Consider the following 16,648-nt stretch of genomic DNA (forward strand, 5'->3'; position numbering starts at 1 on the left):
ATAGGAGTCTTGGGATGAGCACAACATTGTCTTTATATAAATGAAATAATACACTACTCTTACATAAACAACTCTTATATTTAGTTTCCTGTTTTCTTATTGCTACAAAGCTATATATTATATACCGTAATTATTTTATTTACAGTAAACACTGAAATTCAGTTATGTTTTTTTTAAACAGTGGATAGAGACGGTTTGTAATGCATATGGTGTAGTTAAGATGAGTGATGGTGCTATAGCTCATGCAGCAAAAACACGTCATCATCTATCTATTTTCATTAACTTTCTTTACATGAGAGCCAAAGAGTCAGATCAATACTCCATTTCCTCTAACCTCAAAATCCTGCACTGGTCACTCCTTTCATTCCACACGACGTTTGAAACACTATTTAATGTTGTCACTTTAGTTATTTTGTTTAATAGATTTAGTCATTCATTAGAACATATATTTAAATAAATAGTTTCTGTTCCTTTTAAATTCTGAAGAAATATGAATGGTAGTAAAAGAGGTTGTGTAAACGCATGTAACTGCAACATCACAAAATCAAAACCAGAAAACTGGACACACAAAATAGTTTATTTTTCAATTGAATTTTGCACCCAGTAGTTTTGCATGATTCAACTTTTTTTTTTTTACCAATATTAACATATATCATATAATCCATATAATCTTACAATATCTTTATGTATTTGCTGTGACTTCACCAGAACAGAAATACCTTCAGTTTAGCCCACTATACACACACCAAATGATACAACATGGCATGACATGAGATCTTTGAACAATGTGCCAAATATATCTTTTTTAGATAACATTATCATCAACATCATCATAATAATCAAAAAATGAACGAATCTCAAATGCGAGGGATCAGACTATTAGGCAGCGGACATTAATGATGGAAAAACTCATCAAGTTTTTCCACAAGCATTGAGCAAAATGTTTGCAGATATTGCTCTGTTCCCCCCAGTGGCAGGCTTTGGTCACAGTGCATAAAGAGTCTCTACATGTGCTTGTAGAGGGAGCGGTCACAGGGGAGCTGGGGTTGTTGAGCTGTCATTTTGAGGTGGAAATGGTAAATAGTGATGGTGATGACGATGATAAAGCCCAGGATGAGCCCCAGCACCAGCGGCAGAGTCTCCTCAAGCCGCTCACGCTGGTCTGTGAGGCACTTATACGCTGCAGTAGAAGAAAATGTTACCACTCGTTAGTGCACAGTTATGAATGAATAAGTACGTTAGTAAAGCAGAAAGATTATTCTCTGAAGCGTATCTAGAACAATGATACTCTTCAATTATAATGTGTTTTCAAGCTATAATATTTTTGTATTTGCTTAGAATGCATATAAATGCATAATGCATCACTTTAAAAAAATATATTATAGGCTGAGACAAGCCTGCTATTAATTCCTAAGATCTCTTGAAACCCACCCTTTCTGAAAACAAAAAAAAAATTAATAATAATAATAATACAAAAATCTGTACCTGTTTAGCTTGATCATCTCAGTTTTTTTTGTTTTTCATGTCTATCAGTATTTTAAAGATGAACAAACATTTAATTAAATTAAAAGTTAATGCATTTATTTATTATATTATCAAGATTGTAGACTTATTGTTTCCATTTATCTCTTGTTTTTGTATATTTAAAAAAAATCTCTTTATAATCACTTTTAATGAATAACTGTAGACTTTTGACACTGCATAAAAATACCACAGAAGTCTATTGTGTAAAATTGTGTGTTTCTCTTTAAGTTCTTGCTCCTGCTGGTTAATTCTAAACTCCAACGTTTACACCTATCCCATTATTCACATCTTCACCCTTCAGTGGAGCTTCGGAAACCATCTTTAAATAGCGCCCCTTGCCTTTTGAGGTGAAGTCCAGAAAATTCCTCCCGTTTAGACCCCTCTGTGATCTCTGTGGTAAGAGGATTACCTTTACAACAGCTCTGCTTGTGCATACAGAGGATTACTGCACTGCACAAGTCATCCTGTAAGCAATTAAGGGCCTAATCTGAAACGGCTCATTGACCTCTGAATGAATAATGCGTCTGTGTAAGATGTGTTACTCTCTCCCTCCCTCTCTCTCTTACACACAAACACACACACAGAAATACCAAAAGAGAAAACATCAGCAGCTAGTTCTGCCACGCTCACATCCGCATTGTGCATGATCAGCACAAGGTGGCTTGGTTCACCAGGTTTTTTTACTAGGCTTGTAAATCATGCGAGCGGAAAGGGGACAAAGCTGACGGTCTCATTAACTGAAGAAGATGGAAATGACGATACATTTCCAATGACCTCATGCTACAGTCCTGCTCTTCACACTCGGCTAATCTCCTCTTGCTATTACACTGCAAGGTGAAGAGGGAGCTTTTCTTCCACAACTCCCTAGTTTCCCATGAGATGATGAAATGCTGACGTTTAAAAAAAATATATTCAACTGCTGGTTTAAAAAGCACTTTGGAGAAATAGAATGTTTTATTTGACAACTTTTTCTATACAGTAAGTGCTCCCTGCAAATCTACAGATTAGATTTAGTTTGCTTGTAAAGTTGATTTATCAAGCAAGTGAGGGAAAAGAGGTTTATTAGGAATTCATGACTACCTGCAGAGAGAAATATGTCACATTTGCATGTATTGTTTATAAATTACATATAAATCTATAAAATATGATATTTTATGATATTATATATATATTTTATAAATAATTTGTCTGTTGTCAAAAAAGTTTCTTCATGTTCATGCTTAAAAAAACCTCTGTTTGCATGTGTGTGTGTGTGTGTGTGTGTGTGTGTGTGTGTGTGTGTGTGTGTGTGGGTGTGTGTGGGGTTCTTACATTCGCTGAACACAAAATCGCTTTTGATGTCGAAAGGTTGGATCTGGATTTCAGACATGGAGACTGTGATGCCTTTCTGGTGGTCACTGGAGATGAGGGTGAGGGTCTGCTGAGCTGTGCACATGTATGAGTGGCCTGCTGGCGTCACCAGGGCAGAGAGATGATGGGTGCTGGCAGTGTGTTTCCCAGCTGCAGGTAGACACACATCTCCGTGGTATTTATATCTAATAAGCTGCATCCTTTGTAAAACAATGTATACAAATCTGCATAGGAAGCAGACAAATGTCACACAATATCAAAATGTTCATGTAATCCTGCCATCATGGGAACATCTGGTCCCACAAGGAGATAAATAGATAATATATATATATATTTTTATATTGTGTGGGTGAGTCTCCAACTGAATTTCTAATTTACATTTATACACCAGTCATTTCAATACGATGTCTATTAAATGTAGCAGTGTTGCAGTACTCATTACTACATACGACTACGTTCATCTATTCTGCATAAGACTATATACAAGTTTTATACAGGGTTAAATAGCATGCACACTTAGGTGCTGTGATTACAGTCCTATATATATATATATATATATATATATATATATATATATATATATATATATATATATATATGTGTGTGTGTGTGTGTGTGTGTGTGTGTGTGTGTGTGTATTTTTTTTTCCTGATTCATCTTAAATTTGGACTGTATTTGTAGCACCTATGTGTGCATGCTCTTTAACCCTGTATAAAACTTGTATATAGTCTTATAGAGATTATAAGATTTCAGCATGGCACTCAAAATAACCCTGCATACAAATAAAAACCAAAAGTAAGCATAAAAAACCAAAACAAATAAATGTTCAAATATATATCGTTTTATATGAAGGGTGTGGACTCATTATGTGAGAAAAAGAGTCGACAATTAATGACACATCACACACAGATGCACAGGAATGGCGCAGTGCACTGCAGTAAGAACACTGAGCAGAACTCGTTGGATCACTTAAAAAAATACAAATAATTAAAATATATATATATATAATAATAATAATAATAATAATAATAATAATAATAATAATAATAACTCTAAAATGTAAATCTAAAATGCTGAAGGTTACAGAATTTTAAAATAGAGAGTCCACAGACCATAAATGCATTTACTGTCCAAAAGGGATTTGGAAAAAGTGCTCACAGCAAAGTTGCGCATCATGTCGCATGATACGCATAAAAGATTTGTGGATGAAGAAGAGGTAGAAAGATAATAATAACAATAATAATAACAATAATAATTAGTATTGTTATTTTTTACTTATATTCTTATAATATTCATAGTTTTTTTTCCATAAACAATTAAAAACAGAGACTGATGACACATTGGGGAAAAAAGGTTGTCTCACGGTTGTACGCGTTGATGAAGTGTGTTGTCTCAGAGGTGTCATAAATCAGCTGAACCTTGCTTATCTTCCACACTTCACTCTCCTTCGTTTTCCCATCTCTTCTCACGGTGCGTTTCTCCTAAACACACACACACACACACACACACACACACACACACACACACTGTACTATCGTTGTACCTTCCCCTTTAACCCTATTTAACCCCAACCTGTTTTTCATGTTTGTTTTCTTTTTTTCTTTTTGCGAGAACCGGCCAATTATTATCACAGTTTCCATGATGGACATGTATCATTAGCTCATTATGATCCAAATCCAAAAACATGCCCGTGAACGCGCACAAACGCGCGCGCACACTATGGGCGCAACTCCCATGGCGCATATCTAAATGACTTTGTAATCTACACCCCCGAGTGAGAGAGTGGTGATAATGTAAATGAAACGTCCTTTATTTACGACACACAAACACGCAGGTCGGATTTGCACACCTTGCTGAAGTACAGGCGGAATGTGTAGGCGTTATTGCTCCAGGACACGTGCAGCTCTGCCTCACTGCTTCCGCACGTGCCTGCGATCTGCGCACCGCGAGGGAGAGAGAGAGACGCCTGCTCCGTGATCAGCTGCGGATCAACCACACGGTCATTGAAGAAGCTGCTCACAATGGCACGTGCTTTTATAAACTCTTATTATTGCCAAACCAGCTTGTAAAAATGAGAGAGAAAAAAAAATCACATGGCGTGTTTAATAAATGAGGAAACTTACGTCTATTCCGTTCAGCGCGATGACGTCGTAGGGAATCACGAATTTCACGGCGAACTCTGCCATCAAACAAGTCGTCCCGTTTTCCCGCACAACAAAAATGTCTTTGTCTGGGTTTGGAGACAGACCGGACAGATTCTCCACTTCCTGCTCTGCCACAACCGAAACCCACGACAGAGCGCCTGCAGTTCAGCATGTTCACGTTACTGATCTCTAAACAGCACCAAAACTATCACTCTTTTTCTTTTCTTTTCTTTTCTTTTCTTTTCTTTTCTTTTCTAAAAAAATCACACTATGCATGCAAATAGGTAACGAAAGTGGGACTTTTGGATCTACAAACGCTCAGGAGTAGGGTATAGACATCAGGGGTGACTTTAGTTGAAGGCACATAATTGTAAAGGGACATCATTAAGACACATTTGACTATGAGGAGCTGTATCTCTAAGAGGACATTTTACCTGTACTTTATCTGAGTGTGAACGAAGCACTCTAAAGAAACGCAGACTAGGTATTAAAAACGATCCATGAAAAAAAAATCTCCAAGCACAATAAAAAATTTAGTGCGCTGTTGAACCGTTCATAGCATATTTATTATATATTTTGCACACACACACACACACACACACACACACACACACACACACACACACACACACACACACAATTCTATGGAAATGTGAGTTTGGGGACGCAACTGCAGTTTAGGCGCTACTTACCTATGAGACAGAGAAAAAACCCGGCGCTGACCAGGGTGCTGAACCTCAGCGACTCCATGCTGACACACGCACACAGTGTTTGACAGATAAAACTGAAGATTTGGGTGGAAACACGAACCGCGGACACGCTGCACGACTTTCTGGAGTAACACTCAGATCATTGCGGATGCAGCAAAATCCGGGTGTCTCCTGAGTGAGGTAGCATCCGGTCACTGCGCGCACCAACTCGCTTAATAGGGGTATTCTAAACGCAGCGCATTAAGGAAAGAGATCTTAAAACCATTAAAAAGAAAAAAAAATCTAAATATATATAAAGTGCTACAAATGTAGTCTACACTACATATATTACCAAAAAAAGAGAGAATGAATCAGTTCCGGTAAGTTGGCCAGGTGAGGACGCACTACTACTCCCGCAATGCTGCTATTTTCATATCTGGCTTCCAGTTGGGGAGCTGGAGGAAATCGCTGCACCTCTTCCTTTACTCTCCCCTCCCTCCTCACTACATCTATGAAGCAAGATTGCAGCTGCTATCCTGCGTCTCTGTGTGTGTGTGTGTGTGTGTGTGTGTGTGTGTGTGTGTGTGTGTGTCGGGGTTGTAAATATGGGAACTCAGTTGTGCGAGGACAAAGCTGACAAAGTGTGTATAGGTCCATGCACACACACACATCCCTAGTGGAACTGCATCACAGAAAAACGAGCAAATTAAAGGATACGCAAAAGTGTTAAACTGCTCAGCCGTGCGCAACGAAGCGTTATAAACATGACACTCGTAAACGGTTTTTTTTATTATTTAATTTACTAATCATTGACAAGTCATACACTATAGTGTAAAATAAAACAGCCAGGTTATAGAAGGATTTTTATCTATTGAGTCTAACTGAGTCTATATTTGGCCTATAGACAATACAACGACACAAAGGGCGTTGATGAGAGCAGTTTCTAACACGCCTTCTCAGACGCGAAGCTTGCACACGTCCACCACGCGGATCCCCGGCGTTAGCAAATGATGTCCTCTGGCGCATCACGTGATTCCTTGCAAACGCAGCAGCGCGGTCAAAAGTTGTCTTGAAGCTGAAAGTCAAATTCGCACTTCACTGCGCTGATGCTGTCTATACTCGGCTTGCTTCCTACTTGCGGGTGGTTGGTGCTCAGAGGGAAGGTCTCGGACCTCGGTATGCCCCGTGCTTCCGTTTCACATCCATGTGCGCCGCCGTTTTCTCTCGTTTCCTTTCCAGCCTTTTTTAACTCGGGCAAAGTGAAGCGCCTCAGCAACCTGTTGCCCAGCACGGAAAATGCAGTGGATGAAAAGTCCGCAGTCTCGACATGCGGTGGCGAAGTCACGATAGCTTTAGAAGCAGGTTTGCTCTTACGCGCAGGTTTCAGCAGTGATCGCTCAGGTGGTGTTGGTCCGAGGGCGCTGGTGGGCAAACTGCACCGCTTCCGGTAATAACTGTCATTAAAGCTCATCGCGGTTACAGCCTCTTTATCTAAATCCGATCTGTTTCCTTTTCTAATAGGTGTGAGTAAGATGTCGAGAGCGCTGGAAAGACCGCCGGATGTGTGCAGGAGGATTTGGGGGGTCCTGGGTGGAACCGGACTGGGGGGCTCTGCCCCTCGGGGTAATGGTGATAGGCTGTTCAGGCAGCTTTCCTCTGCTTGCTTTAAAGTTTGCGAAACGCGGCATCGCTGAAGCGGTTTTGGAGTAAGCACAGTGGAGAAAGCGCAGCCGTGTGGAGATGATGGCCGTCTATCCTTCTCGCATTCACTTTCTCTCTCCAGCTCCTCGATTGAGTCCATGGACATCATTCTGCTCCATAAATTAGGATATTTCCGCCTGCTCGAGCTTTTGCTCTGGTGCATGTCTGAAAGTACCTTTTCGGTGTGTGTGTCCTCGCCATCACTGGCGCGCAAAAGCGCAAATCTTTCATCTAAAGCGTCTTGCTCCTGCGTTTTTCTGGAGTTGCACATTAACGCGGATAAACACTCGGTGTGGCCCAGGTGCTTTGCCACCTCTAATGCTGAGTTTCCCACTTTGTTTTGGCGGTCGATTTGGAGCCCCAGACGTTTGAAGGCCCTCACTAGGAACTCCACGACCAACGAATGGCCAGCGACGGCAGCGTACATGAGCGCGGTGTTACCCCATGTGTCCACCATCTCCGGATCGGCGTTGTTCTTCACCAGCATCTTCACGGCATCCAGGTAGCCTTTCTCGCACGCGTAACTAAGCGCTGTGCGCCCACACTCGTCCTGCTGGTTCACGTTAGCGCCTCTCTGCAGCAGCAGGTTCATGAACTTGGCCCTGGCGCGCGAATCCGGCAAAAACACGGACGAGATGAGTGGCGTGAGCTCGCCGTCGCTCTTTGAGTCCACGATCTTACCGTCCAGAGCGTCCAGGATAAATCTTGCCAGGTGCATTTTGTCCTTTGAGATGGCGTCTAGGAGGATTTTGGTGTCGGTTTTTGTGTCCGACTTCTCAGACAACTTCAGCATGGCGCGTTTGTTTTGAAAGAAGGAGGCGAAACCAAGCAGCGGGTCGAAGGAAAGAAAGTTCTTACCTCCAGATCAGGGCATCTTCACGCTCCTTTTTATAACCGCGGCGTGGTGCCGTTGCCACGGAGACGACGACACCATCTGCGGACTTTGTAGTTTGGAAACGCGGGCATTAATGCGGTAATTAGCAAAAGGGCTTCAGAGAGAACCTGAATACATTTGGCATGTAAACGTGCTTATGAGCTGCAAGACATTTGGAAGCCATGGAAACGTGGGAAAAAATATCAAATGAGAAACAGATGGCCAGGGATTTAACATATTCAGCTCATGCATTACTCAGATATGCACCATTTCAATTCCTAATTAAGCAACGCTGTACATTCACTTTCATACAATAAGAGAATAACATGAGAACTTTTCACTCTAACCTTCTGATTGCCTTCACAGAATAAGTTCAGCCACAAACTGGGTTTCATTTAACACCTGTATGGTTTATTGGTACACATACTATAAAACAGTATTAAAGTAGCAGGATAACAGTATTTTTTTTTAGTAGTTCCCATTTCTAAAAGTTTGACAAATACAATATAAATACAAAAACACCCACATGGTCCATTGACTAGCTGCAGATAGCTAAAAAAACAAACAAACAAACAAAAAAAACAATATAACAAATATAACAATATAACAAAAAACAAAACAACAAAAAATAGTACAAACAGATGAATTTCAAAGCAACGTTAATCTGCAAAATATATTCTTTTCTCTGCAAAATGTATAGCAAAAAAAAAAAAAAAGAATAAATTTAAAATCACGGAACAGCCAACTAGTGCAAATAGCCTCTAACATGAAATATATTCTTAAACTACACACTATGTTTTTAATATGTATATTTATATATTTATATCTGTATATAAATAACCCCTTATTTTGGCATTTTTCCATTTGTAAAATAATTTAAACATCCTAACAGACATCGAGTGGCACATTTGTAAGCAATGGATTTAAGATTAAAAGCACTTTGCTCATTATTCCATAATAGATATGTAGTGAAAGCACAATATAGGTAGCATTCTGGATTTTAAAGATTGGAAAAACTGCACAGAAAATAACTTTTTTAGGTCACATTCCAATAACTAACATGTACACACTATCCCAGAGCCCTTGTTTAATAAGCGTACTTTTAAACCCTCTGTTAATTGAACTACATTCATATTTTCCACTACGTACAGTCTTTACTATCTGATTTTTAACAGGAAATTGTTTATTAAGAGCAACAAATAGTGCCATTATATTTCACTGCAGAGGCCTATTCTATTGCTGAAGGCAAACATTTTTATGTTTCAGTAAGTGACTGTTGTGTCACCTGCTTCTAAACCCAAAGCAGGAGCTGCCTTTTTTCATCCATGAGGAACCAAGTTACATGACTGGACTATAAAATTACAGCCCAAGTACTAAAAGTAAAAGCTTTTGCCATCTAGTACCTCTTCCTAAAAAACACTGAATTGTTATTGCACTCAGCCAATTTCAATAATTGTTGCCCAATAAAATTGTGATTGTTGAATGCTGGGAGCAAATGGATGATTTCCAAGCAAATTTCCTGTAGTGCATGGAATCCTTTTTTGTCCCTTATTACTCGGATCACATGGGTATTCAGGTCCATCATGGAATGTCAACACCATAACGATCATTAGATATAAACATGTGAACAAACAGTGTAACAAGTACAGTACAGTGTTAAAATATATATCGGCAAATAAAAAAACATAGTGGTATTTCAGACCAAACACTGCAAAAACAAATCTTTACCTGAAAAATAGCTTTACCTGATGAATTTAATCAAACAGAATTAAGTCGTAAAAACAAAAGCAATGCATTTCATAAGAAAAAAATGTGTAAGAACTACTTTGTTTCCTGCTTTGTTTGGTTTCATTCACTTCAGACCTTTTCGTCCTCAATACAGTGTTTGGACATATAACTGTTTATTCTTAGCACAGGTATAACAGCTACACTGCTACAATTTTTTTTGACAGCCTAACACATATAAAGTGCTCAGGATATTATTTTCAACTTGTTTTCACAAATTTGTGCTGACAAAAAAACAACTAAAATCTTTTCAGTTATGCCTTCATATGTCTGCTGCTACTATAATCTAGTACCACAGAGACATAATTTAAAAGGCTTTTAAAAAAAACCTTTGAATTATGTCCACCTTGAGGCCCCAGGTCAGAACTGCACTCAGGTTGATACTGTGAGCACTTGCAATGGCCAAAAAACACTGTTCTGTGTGTGGGTGTGGGTGTCCAGCATTGGCCTAGATCCTGCAAAGAGTTAGCAGAAGGAGCACCTCAGCAGCAAGGACGGACTACAAACAGAGGTCGATGTTAGAGGGGTGGCTGTATATTGGCAGCAGGGAGGAGCTGAGCAAAAGGGAGGAAATTTTATTATCGGTGGAGCCATATTTCTTGTTCCATGCCTGATGGAGTCCCTACAAATCCACAAAATGTAGCAGGAGGCTCAGAGCAATCGAGGACTATGAGGAGTAGAAGAAAAAGTGTTCAGAGTTTATAGAATTTACAGAACCAGGAATTTCAGGACAGTTGTGTAGAGAAGGAGTCTCTCTCTTTTACTCAGTTGATGGATGGAGCAGCTAAACTACTGTGGCTGGTCTGCGGTCCATCTCCGCCTCCAGCTTCACCATCTGCTGCATGTCCTTGGCCTGGAAGGGTCACATGGACACACAATATCTCTTTAAAAAAAGGTCACTGCATGGTGTACTCTACAGCAAAATACATGTGTGTAACACATATTATAGGTGTAATATACTTAATTTCTAATCTCCAACTTGAATATGCTGTTCTATTAATTGGCCCAAATTCCACCGCATCCGAAGGCATAATATACAACAGGTAAGCAAATAAACACATACGGCTGGAACAGTCAGTTGCCCAAATACTTTTGTTCATATAGTGTATGTATTCATATGCATAAATAAAGAAATGTTTAGCAAAACTGCACCTGGTGAATAATAATATATCCTGCCACTGGTTGTAAAAGATTTCACAAAACAAGGGGCAATCATGGTGAAAGTAGAGGAAATATCCTGGTTCGCAGCGACAACATTTTTATCCATTCCAATGGAGAGACATAGAGCAAAAGCAGCAAAGATCATAAACAGCCCTGTCAGTACAGTTGATTTGATAATATGCAGGTGGAAAATTGATGGAACAACAATGAATCCTCCCTGGCAGGTGTAGCATACACCTGTAACAATGTGCTCTCAGACTAATGATAAGACAGGTAAGAGAGGGTCACTCTAAAAGAACTGCAGAAAAACGTACAAAAAAAAAAGAAAAAAAAAAAGGATTCACAGTTACACAGAAAACAATAAGCACTGAACTGCACAACAATCATACTTGTTCCATGCCATGCAAAACTCATCCTCAAAAAAGCACAAAGAGTATAAAAGCTTTTAGACAAACCATATGAAATAAATGAAGTTCAGACAGCTGCTTGATGTGCCTTACATTTTATTAAAGGAGAGATGGGAGCTGGGTGGAAGTGAAAAGTGCAAAATTTGGTCACTAGGAGTGAAATGAGTAAATGGATATATATTCAAAACTAATCTATGGGGTTTTCTGAGTCCTCTATTTATCAATTATATAACTTCCTCCTCATCACTGAAAAATAATCACAGCACAGATTTCACTAAATAGGACCCTCTTGTTTTTCTCAAAAGACGAAAGAAAGTCCTTCTATCTTTGTATTATTTGCAAACACGATTACAAATGTATGTGGACTGAGGTGGGTGAGGACTAATTGAGCAAGGGATTTTCAATGTCTAACTGCTGATATCAGGTTTGTTTTTAGGGTAGTACCGTGTCCTTCAGCGCTAGGATGAAAAATATCTGATCTATTAAACTATTTTCACACAGAAACAGCCTCAGTTAAGGACTTAAAAAAGATTCAGACAAGTAACAAATCAGAAAGTAAAAGTGTGAAATTGGAGTAACAGTGGCGTAACAGATGTTACAGCTCATGTTTTAAGAGAATGGAGTAATGTGTGAGCCTACCTTGACTCTGAGAGTTTGCATGGTGTGATTTCAAAAGCTGTGTAAAAAAAAGTAAATTGTATGTAAACGGATGGGAGCAGAACATGTGTGCAATGGAACACAAACAGAAAGCAAAACAAATGAAATGATGAGGGTGTTTTATTTGAAAGAGACTTAAGCATATACATCTGTCTAGGTGGTCTTACTGTACTATTAAAAAACCTCCATACCTGCTCGTTGAATTTCTCAAGTTTGTCCAGCTGCTCACGCTGTGATTTCTTCAACTGTTCCATTTCTTTGGAGTGCTTCATAGCCAACTGCAGGGTTAAAGACACAACTCGTTTCAAAATGAGGGACATTAGAGGTCCCCAAAATGTATAGTATTTAGTTTCTCATTCTCAAATTGAATTATTGTTATATCTGCCGGTATCAGTTTGTACAGCACAAGTGATTATATATCATTGATAATATATAAAATAATATATTTTTTGTAAATATCAGAGAGACAACCAACCCGTTTTCGCTCCTCAAGGAACTTTTTCGTGTTACTGCTGTTCAATTCCCGCACCCTCCTATAAAAAAATAAATAGAAACGGATATCAGAAAACCCATGACCACATTTCTGACTTGTATTTGTGTACTTAATCACACACACACTGTATTTAGCATGTACCTTTCCCTCTCAGCCTTGTTTTTAATACTCTTGTCCTGGCTGATGGCTTTACTGTTTTCCATGGATGTCTTAGCCTGATTACCCTTCATTTCTTTGCTTTGTCTGTGTAAGGAAAAAGAGAAGACCAAAATCAATCATTTGCTAAAGGATATCTCCCTCAATAATATATTTATCATCTCTTTGGATTTATAAATTATGCTAATAAATGAAGGTATCACAGAATGTTTAAAAACAGTTGTAGTGTATGAATAATCAATGTGAAAACCTGAAGAAAGAATGGAGTAATATACAAATTACCATCATATCGTGCACTGTGACACATATAGAAATGCTGAGCAGGCGCAGTTGGCCTCAATTCTGGATCAATGGCAGTGTTACAGATTTAACTGACTTTAAGTGGGTTCATTGCTGTAAATGTAACTTATGGTCTTCACAGTCACCAGACATCAATCCTCTTGAACAACTTTGAGGAATTTAAATGATTTGTTGAACAGCGCTCAGCACCACCACATCATCAAAACAACCGTAAAGGGAATAAGTTGTGGATGTGTAGAATCTGTGCCAAATATGTCACTGTCGGTTTATATTGCCTATTTAGCATTGCTGGACGTTTGCCAGAAACCACAATATGTCTAAAGCTCATTGTAAATCAGGGGCACAATGTATTTAGTTAAAGTAATAAAGGCAGTGCTAATGATTAAATAATTGTTGCTTTAGAAACTGTAAAGGAACACAATAAAAATAAGCCCCTAAACACATTGGACACAAGTGCATGCTCGTAGTTACATACATTTCAGTGTTGTTTTGTTTTCCAATAAAAAAGTTGTAAAGAGATATAGCTTTCCAGTAAACCAATAATTCACCACTTCAAATCAAAAACGGCAAGTTGTATTGAGTTGGCACATGCGCCAACATACACAAACTGTCACACACTAACCTTTCATGGATTAGTTTGAGATGCATGGTTTGCTGCTCCTGGACGGTAGACAGTAGTTTCTTCAGATGCTCACATTGCTGTGTCACATGTGCATCCTTCATCTCCTGCTCCTCTGTGCTGTGAGAGTCGATCATCTCTGACCACTCCTTCGTCTGCTGGGCTACGATATCCTTGACCTGTAGGACAACACACTGGTTGCACTCTTTTTTACACTGGAACCATACTTAAAATCATTTCCAATAATTCTCCTATAACTCCTTTAAAGTATGTGTATATATATATATATATATATATATATATATATATATATATATATATATATATATATATAAATTCTCTCTTTTAGATTTTATTGAAATCTAACCCAATCGTTCCTAGAATTTAGAAATAGTCAGTACTTCAACTTTTACCAGAGTCTTTTAAACCATGAGTATCTGTACTTCTACTTAAATGAATGTGTGGTGTGTACTTTTGCCACCTCTGCCCTGCACTTCACTATTACAAACTATTGTGTGTAATATTGTGTGACAAATAATTCTGACAATATGTATAACTTTGCTTAGATACCTTTGCTTTGTGGTCTGATGTTAGGGTCTCCACTTTTACTGCAATCTCTTTCTTTAACTCAGAGCAATTGTTTTCTCTGTGGTGATAAAAACAGGAAAATAAATAAGTGTATCTGTATGAATAAGGCATTTCCCATATTTCCCAGTATTTTTCATTAAGTAAGTTTAATTACCCTCTTTTCTTGATTGCTTTCTCTAAAAGCTTCTCCAGCGTAAATTTCTCTTTGTCATGCTGAGCGACCATCTTGTCCACTTGGGTGCAATGTGATTTCTGCATGGCATTGTGGTCCTAAAAAAAAAAAAAGAAAAAAAAAAAGAGTATATATGTATATATAGTTGTATACATTTTATTAAGAGGACTTATTATTTAAAACAACAAGCTCCAACAATTCAAAGTCTCACAAGAAGCCTGAAAAAGAGCGGGGCAGAGTATAACTGGAATATATAAGCTGCTGCATTAACAGCAATATATTCTCTATCCACAGACTCCCATTCACCCTGCTCCCCCACCCCCACACACTGACAGAGCTAGCAACTTACCAATTCTAATGAATGTCAACTGCAAAACATGGGATCAAAGATGGACTTTTATATGTTTCTGGTCAACTAACAAAGGTGTATTTTTTTCATTGAAAAAACTAAAAGTAGGTGTTATGAAGAAGCGTGTTAGTAGAAGAGAACTGACCAATGCACTTTTGTTGCATCATCATTGCAGGCTTGTTTTTACACTGACATGCTATACAAGGTCATTTAGGTCAAATAATAAAAACAATAGGTCTAATATAGGTCATCTATATATAGACACAAGGTTTAATTAAAAGCGTTTCAGTATTTGATAAACATTTATCATCCCTTTATAACAGCCTTCTGAAAAACACTACAAACAGCACTAGAACAACAAAAAAAACCAAACAAAAAAAAAAAAAAACAAGTGACCAAGCACCTTTTGGATATGTGTATATCCTATTACATTTATACACATGGACATGCTTCAAGCTTTTGTTTGATTGGCAATGCATGGATGCAAGCTCTTTGCTGAAATTAATGGGATGCTGTCTTGTGAAGTCTGTCTATAATCATAGAGTGAAAAAAACAAAATACTAACCTTTGCATGTCTTTTCTTCAAAGTGTTTAGTTCTTTCTGCTGCTTCTTTATCAGTTTTACATAGGTCTGAGAAGAGAAGCACATATTACAAATTAAGCTATATAAAAAGCTTAAAATTCATTTGCAACTTGGGAAAGCTACTAAAAGCAAGAGGTCATGAAAAAGCTCAACAATAACTTAATGTTTTGCTTTAAAATTTAGTATAATCACTTAGTCTTCCTCTGTGGCTTGTCTGTGGACAAGAAAGTGCTTATCCCCCTTAATTACTGCTTCTAGCTACTTTTACATATTATGATTATTATCGTCATTTATTATTATTATTATTATTATTATTATTATTATTATTAGTGGTGGTAGTAGTAATAGTAGTAAAATCCACATATTTACAACAATGTGCTGAAGCAGTAAGTTTTACTGTACCTTCATCTGTTTCAGGTCCTCAATTGTCACCTGGTTCACCAGAGCAGGATCTATGAGAATATGTCAAAATGTACTTTATTACCAACATAACAGACCTTAACATCGTACATGCAATACAATGTACAGTTTCTTTTCTGGATTATGTGGGATTATTTTTTTTTATTGTCTGGACAGCATTAACACCGGATGACATCAGACACGTGTGTTAGCATTTGATGACATTATATGAAATTTTGGCATGTTATTGGCACACAGTCTCACCTTTCTTGTTTTCAGAGCTGTTATTTTGCGTGTTGCTGAAGGTCTGTCCCATGTCTGAACTGGTCTGAGGTGTCACGTTTGCCTTCACCTGATTCACTTTGCCCTTCTTATCATTCTTGGACATTTCATTTGGCACATCTGCAATGTCACTCTACATCAAGACAACATTAATTAGAACTACATACAGTTTTCTGTAACTCATACAGTACAGACAGCAGCACCATTAAAAGTAGTCAGCCAAAGTGTATATATAATGAGCATACCGTTTCAATGCCAAGAGCTCTCATTTGATCTGCGCGTTTCTCTGCTATGGAAAGGAACTTCTTTGGGTCTGAGAGAGCATCCACAATAGCTAGAAACAGGACAGTCACAGAAAGTACAGTGGGGTGAGCAAAAAAACATCTCATGGGTCTTATTTCTGACAGTATGTCCT

At 38.2% G+C, this 16,648-nt stretch overlaps 2 protein-coding genes across 6 annotated transcripts in view; both read right to left on the reverse strand.

The window, feature by feature from the left end:
- Positions 1–559: 559 nt before the first annotated feature.
- lamp5 (lysosomal associated membrane protein family member 5) lies at positions 560–6,249 on the reverse strand. The gene is made up of 6 exons (XM_046835968.1): positions 5,711–6,249; positions 4,998–5,176; positions 4,724–4,855; positions 4,238–4,355; positions 2,836–3,024; positions 560–1,180 (listed from the first exon to the last, which is right to left on the reverse strand). The coding sequence occupies exons 1-6, from the start codon at positions 5,766–5,768 to the stop codon at positions 1,005–1,007; spliced, it is 852 nt and encodes a 283-aa protein (XP_046691924.1). The 5' UTR covers positions 5,769–6,249; the 3' UTR covers positions 560–1,004.
- A 2,422-nt stretch (positions 6,250–8,671) lies between these two features.
- Positions 8,672–16,648, reverse strand: part of LOC124376730 (1-phosphatidylinositol 4,5-bisphosphate phosphodiesterase beta-4-like) — a 68,312-nt gene continuing 60,335 nt past the window's right edge. For 3 of the 5 annotated variants that reach the window (XM_046835950.1, XM_046835952.1, XM_046835953.1), the window contains 12 exons: positions 16,479–16,567; positions 16,216–16,366; positions 15,955–16,004; positions 15,535–15,600; positions 14,603–14,718; positions 14,431–14,506; positions 13,864–14,039; positions 12,927–13,028; positions 12,768–12,825; positions 12,484–12,570; positions 12,275–12,311; positions 8,672–10,920 (listed from right to left, as the gene is read on the reverse strand). In XM_046835950.1, coding sequence (XP_046691906.1) covers positions 10,832–10,920; positions 12,275–12,311; positions 12,484–12,570; positions 12,768–12,825; positions 12,927–13,028; positions 13,864–14,039; positions 14,431–14,506; positions 14,603–14,718; positions 15,535–15,600; positions 15,955–16,004; positions 16,216–16,366; positions 16,479–16,567 — 1,097 coding nt within the window. In that variant the 3' untranslated portion in view covers positions 8,672–10,831. The remainder of the gene's footprint in view (positions 10,921–12,274; positions 12,312–12,483; positions 12,571–12,767; positions 12,826–12,926; positions 13,029–13,863; positions 14,040–14,430; positions 14,507–14,602; positions 14,719–15,534; positions 15,601–15,954; positions 16,005–16,215; positions 16,367–16,478; positions 16,568–16,648) is intronic. The other 2 variants (XM_046835951.1, XM_046835954.1) reach the window with 1 other exon arrangement.

The sequence above is a fragment of the Silurus meridionalis genome, chromosome 23 (genome assembly GCF_014805685.1).
Source record: "Silurus meridionalis isolate SWU-2019-XX chromosome 23, ASM1480568v1, whole genome shotgun sequence".
Lineage (NCBI taxonomy): Eukaryota > Metazoa > Chordata > Actinopteri > Siluriformes > Siluridae > Silurus > Silurus meridionalis.

Coding starts and splice junctions, on each gene's coding strand:
- lamp5 (XM_046835968.1), bottom strand. CDS start 5,768: ATGGAGTCGCTGAGGTTCAGCACCCTGGTCAGCGCCGGGTTTTTTCTC. Junction 4,856..4,997: donor TCGCGCTGAACGGAATAGAC/GTAAGTTTCCTC, acceptor GTTGATCCGCAG/CTGATCACGGAGCAGGCGTC. Junction 3,025..4,237: donor CTTCATCAACGCGTACAACC/GTGAGACAACCT, acceptor GTCTACCTGCAG/CTGGGAAACACACTGCCAGC.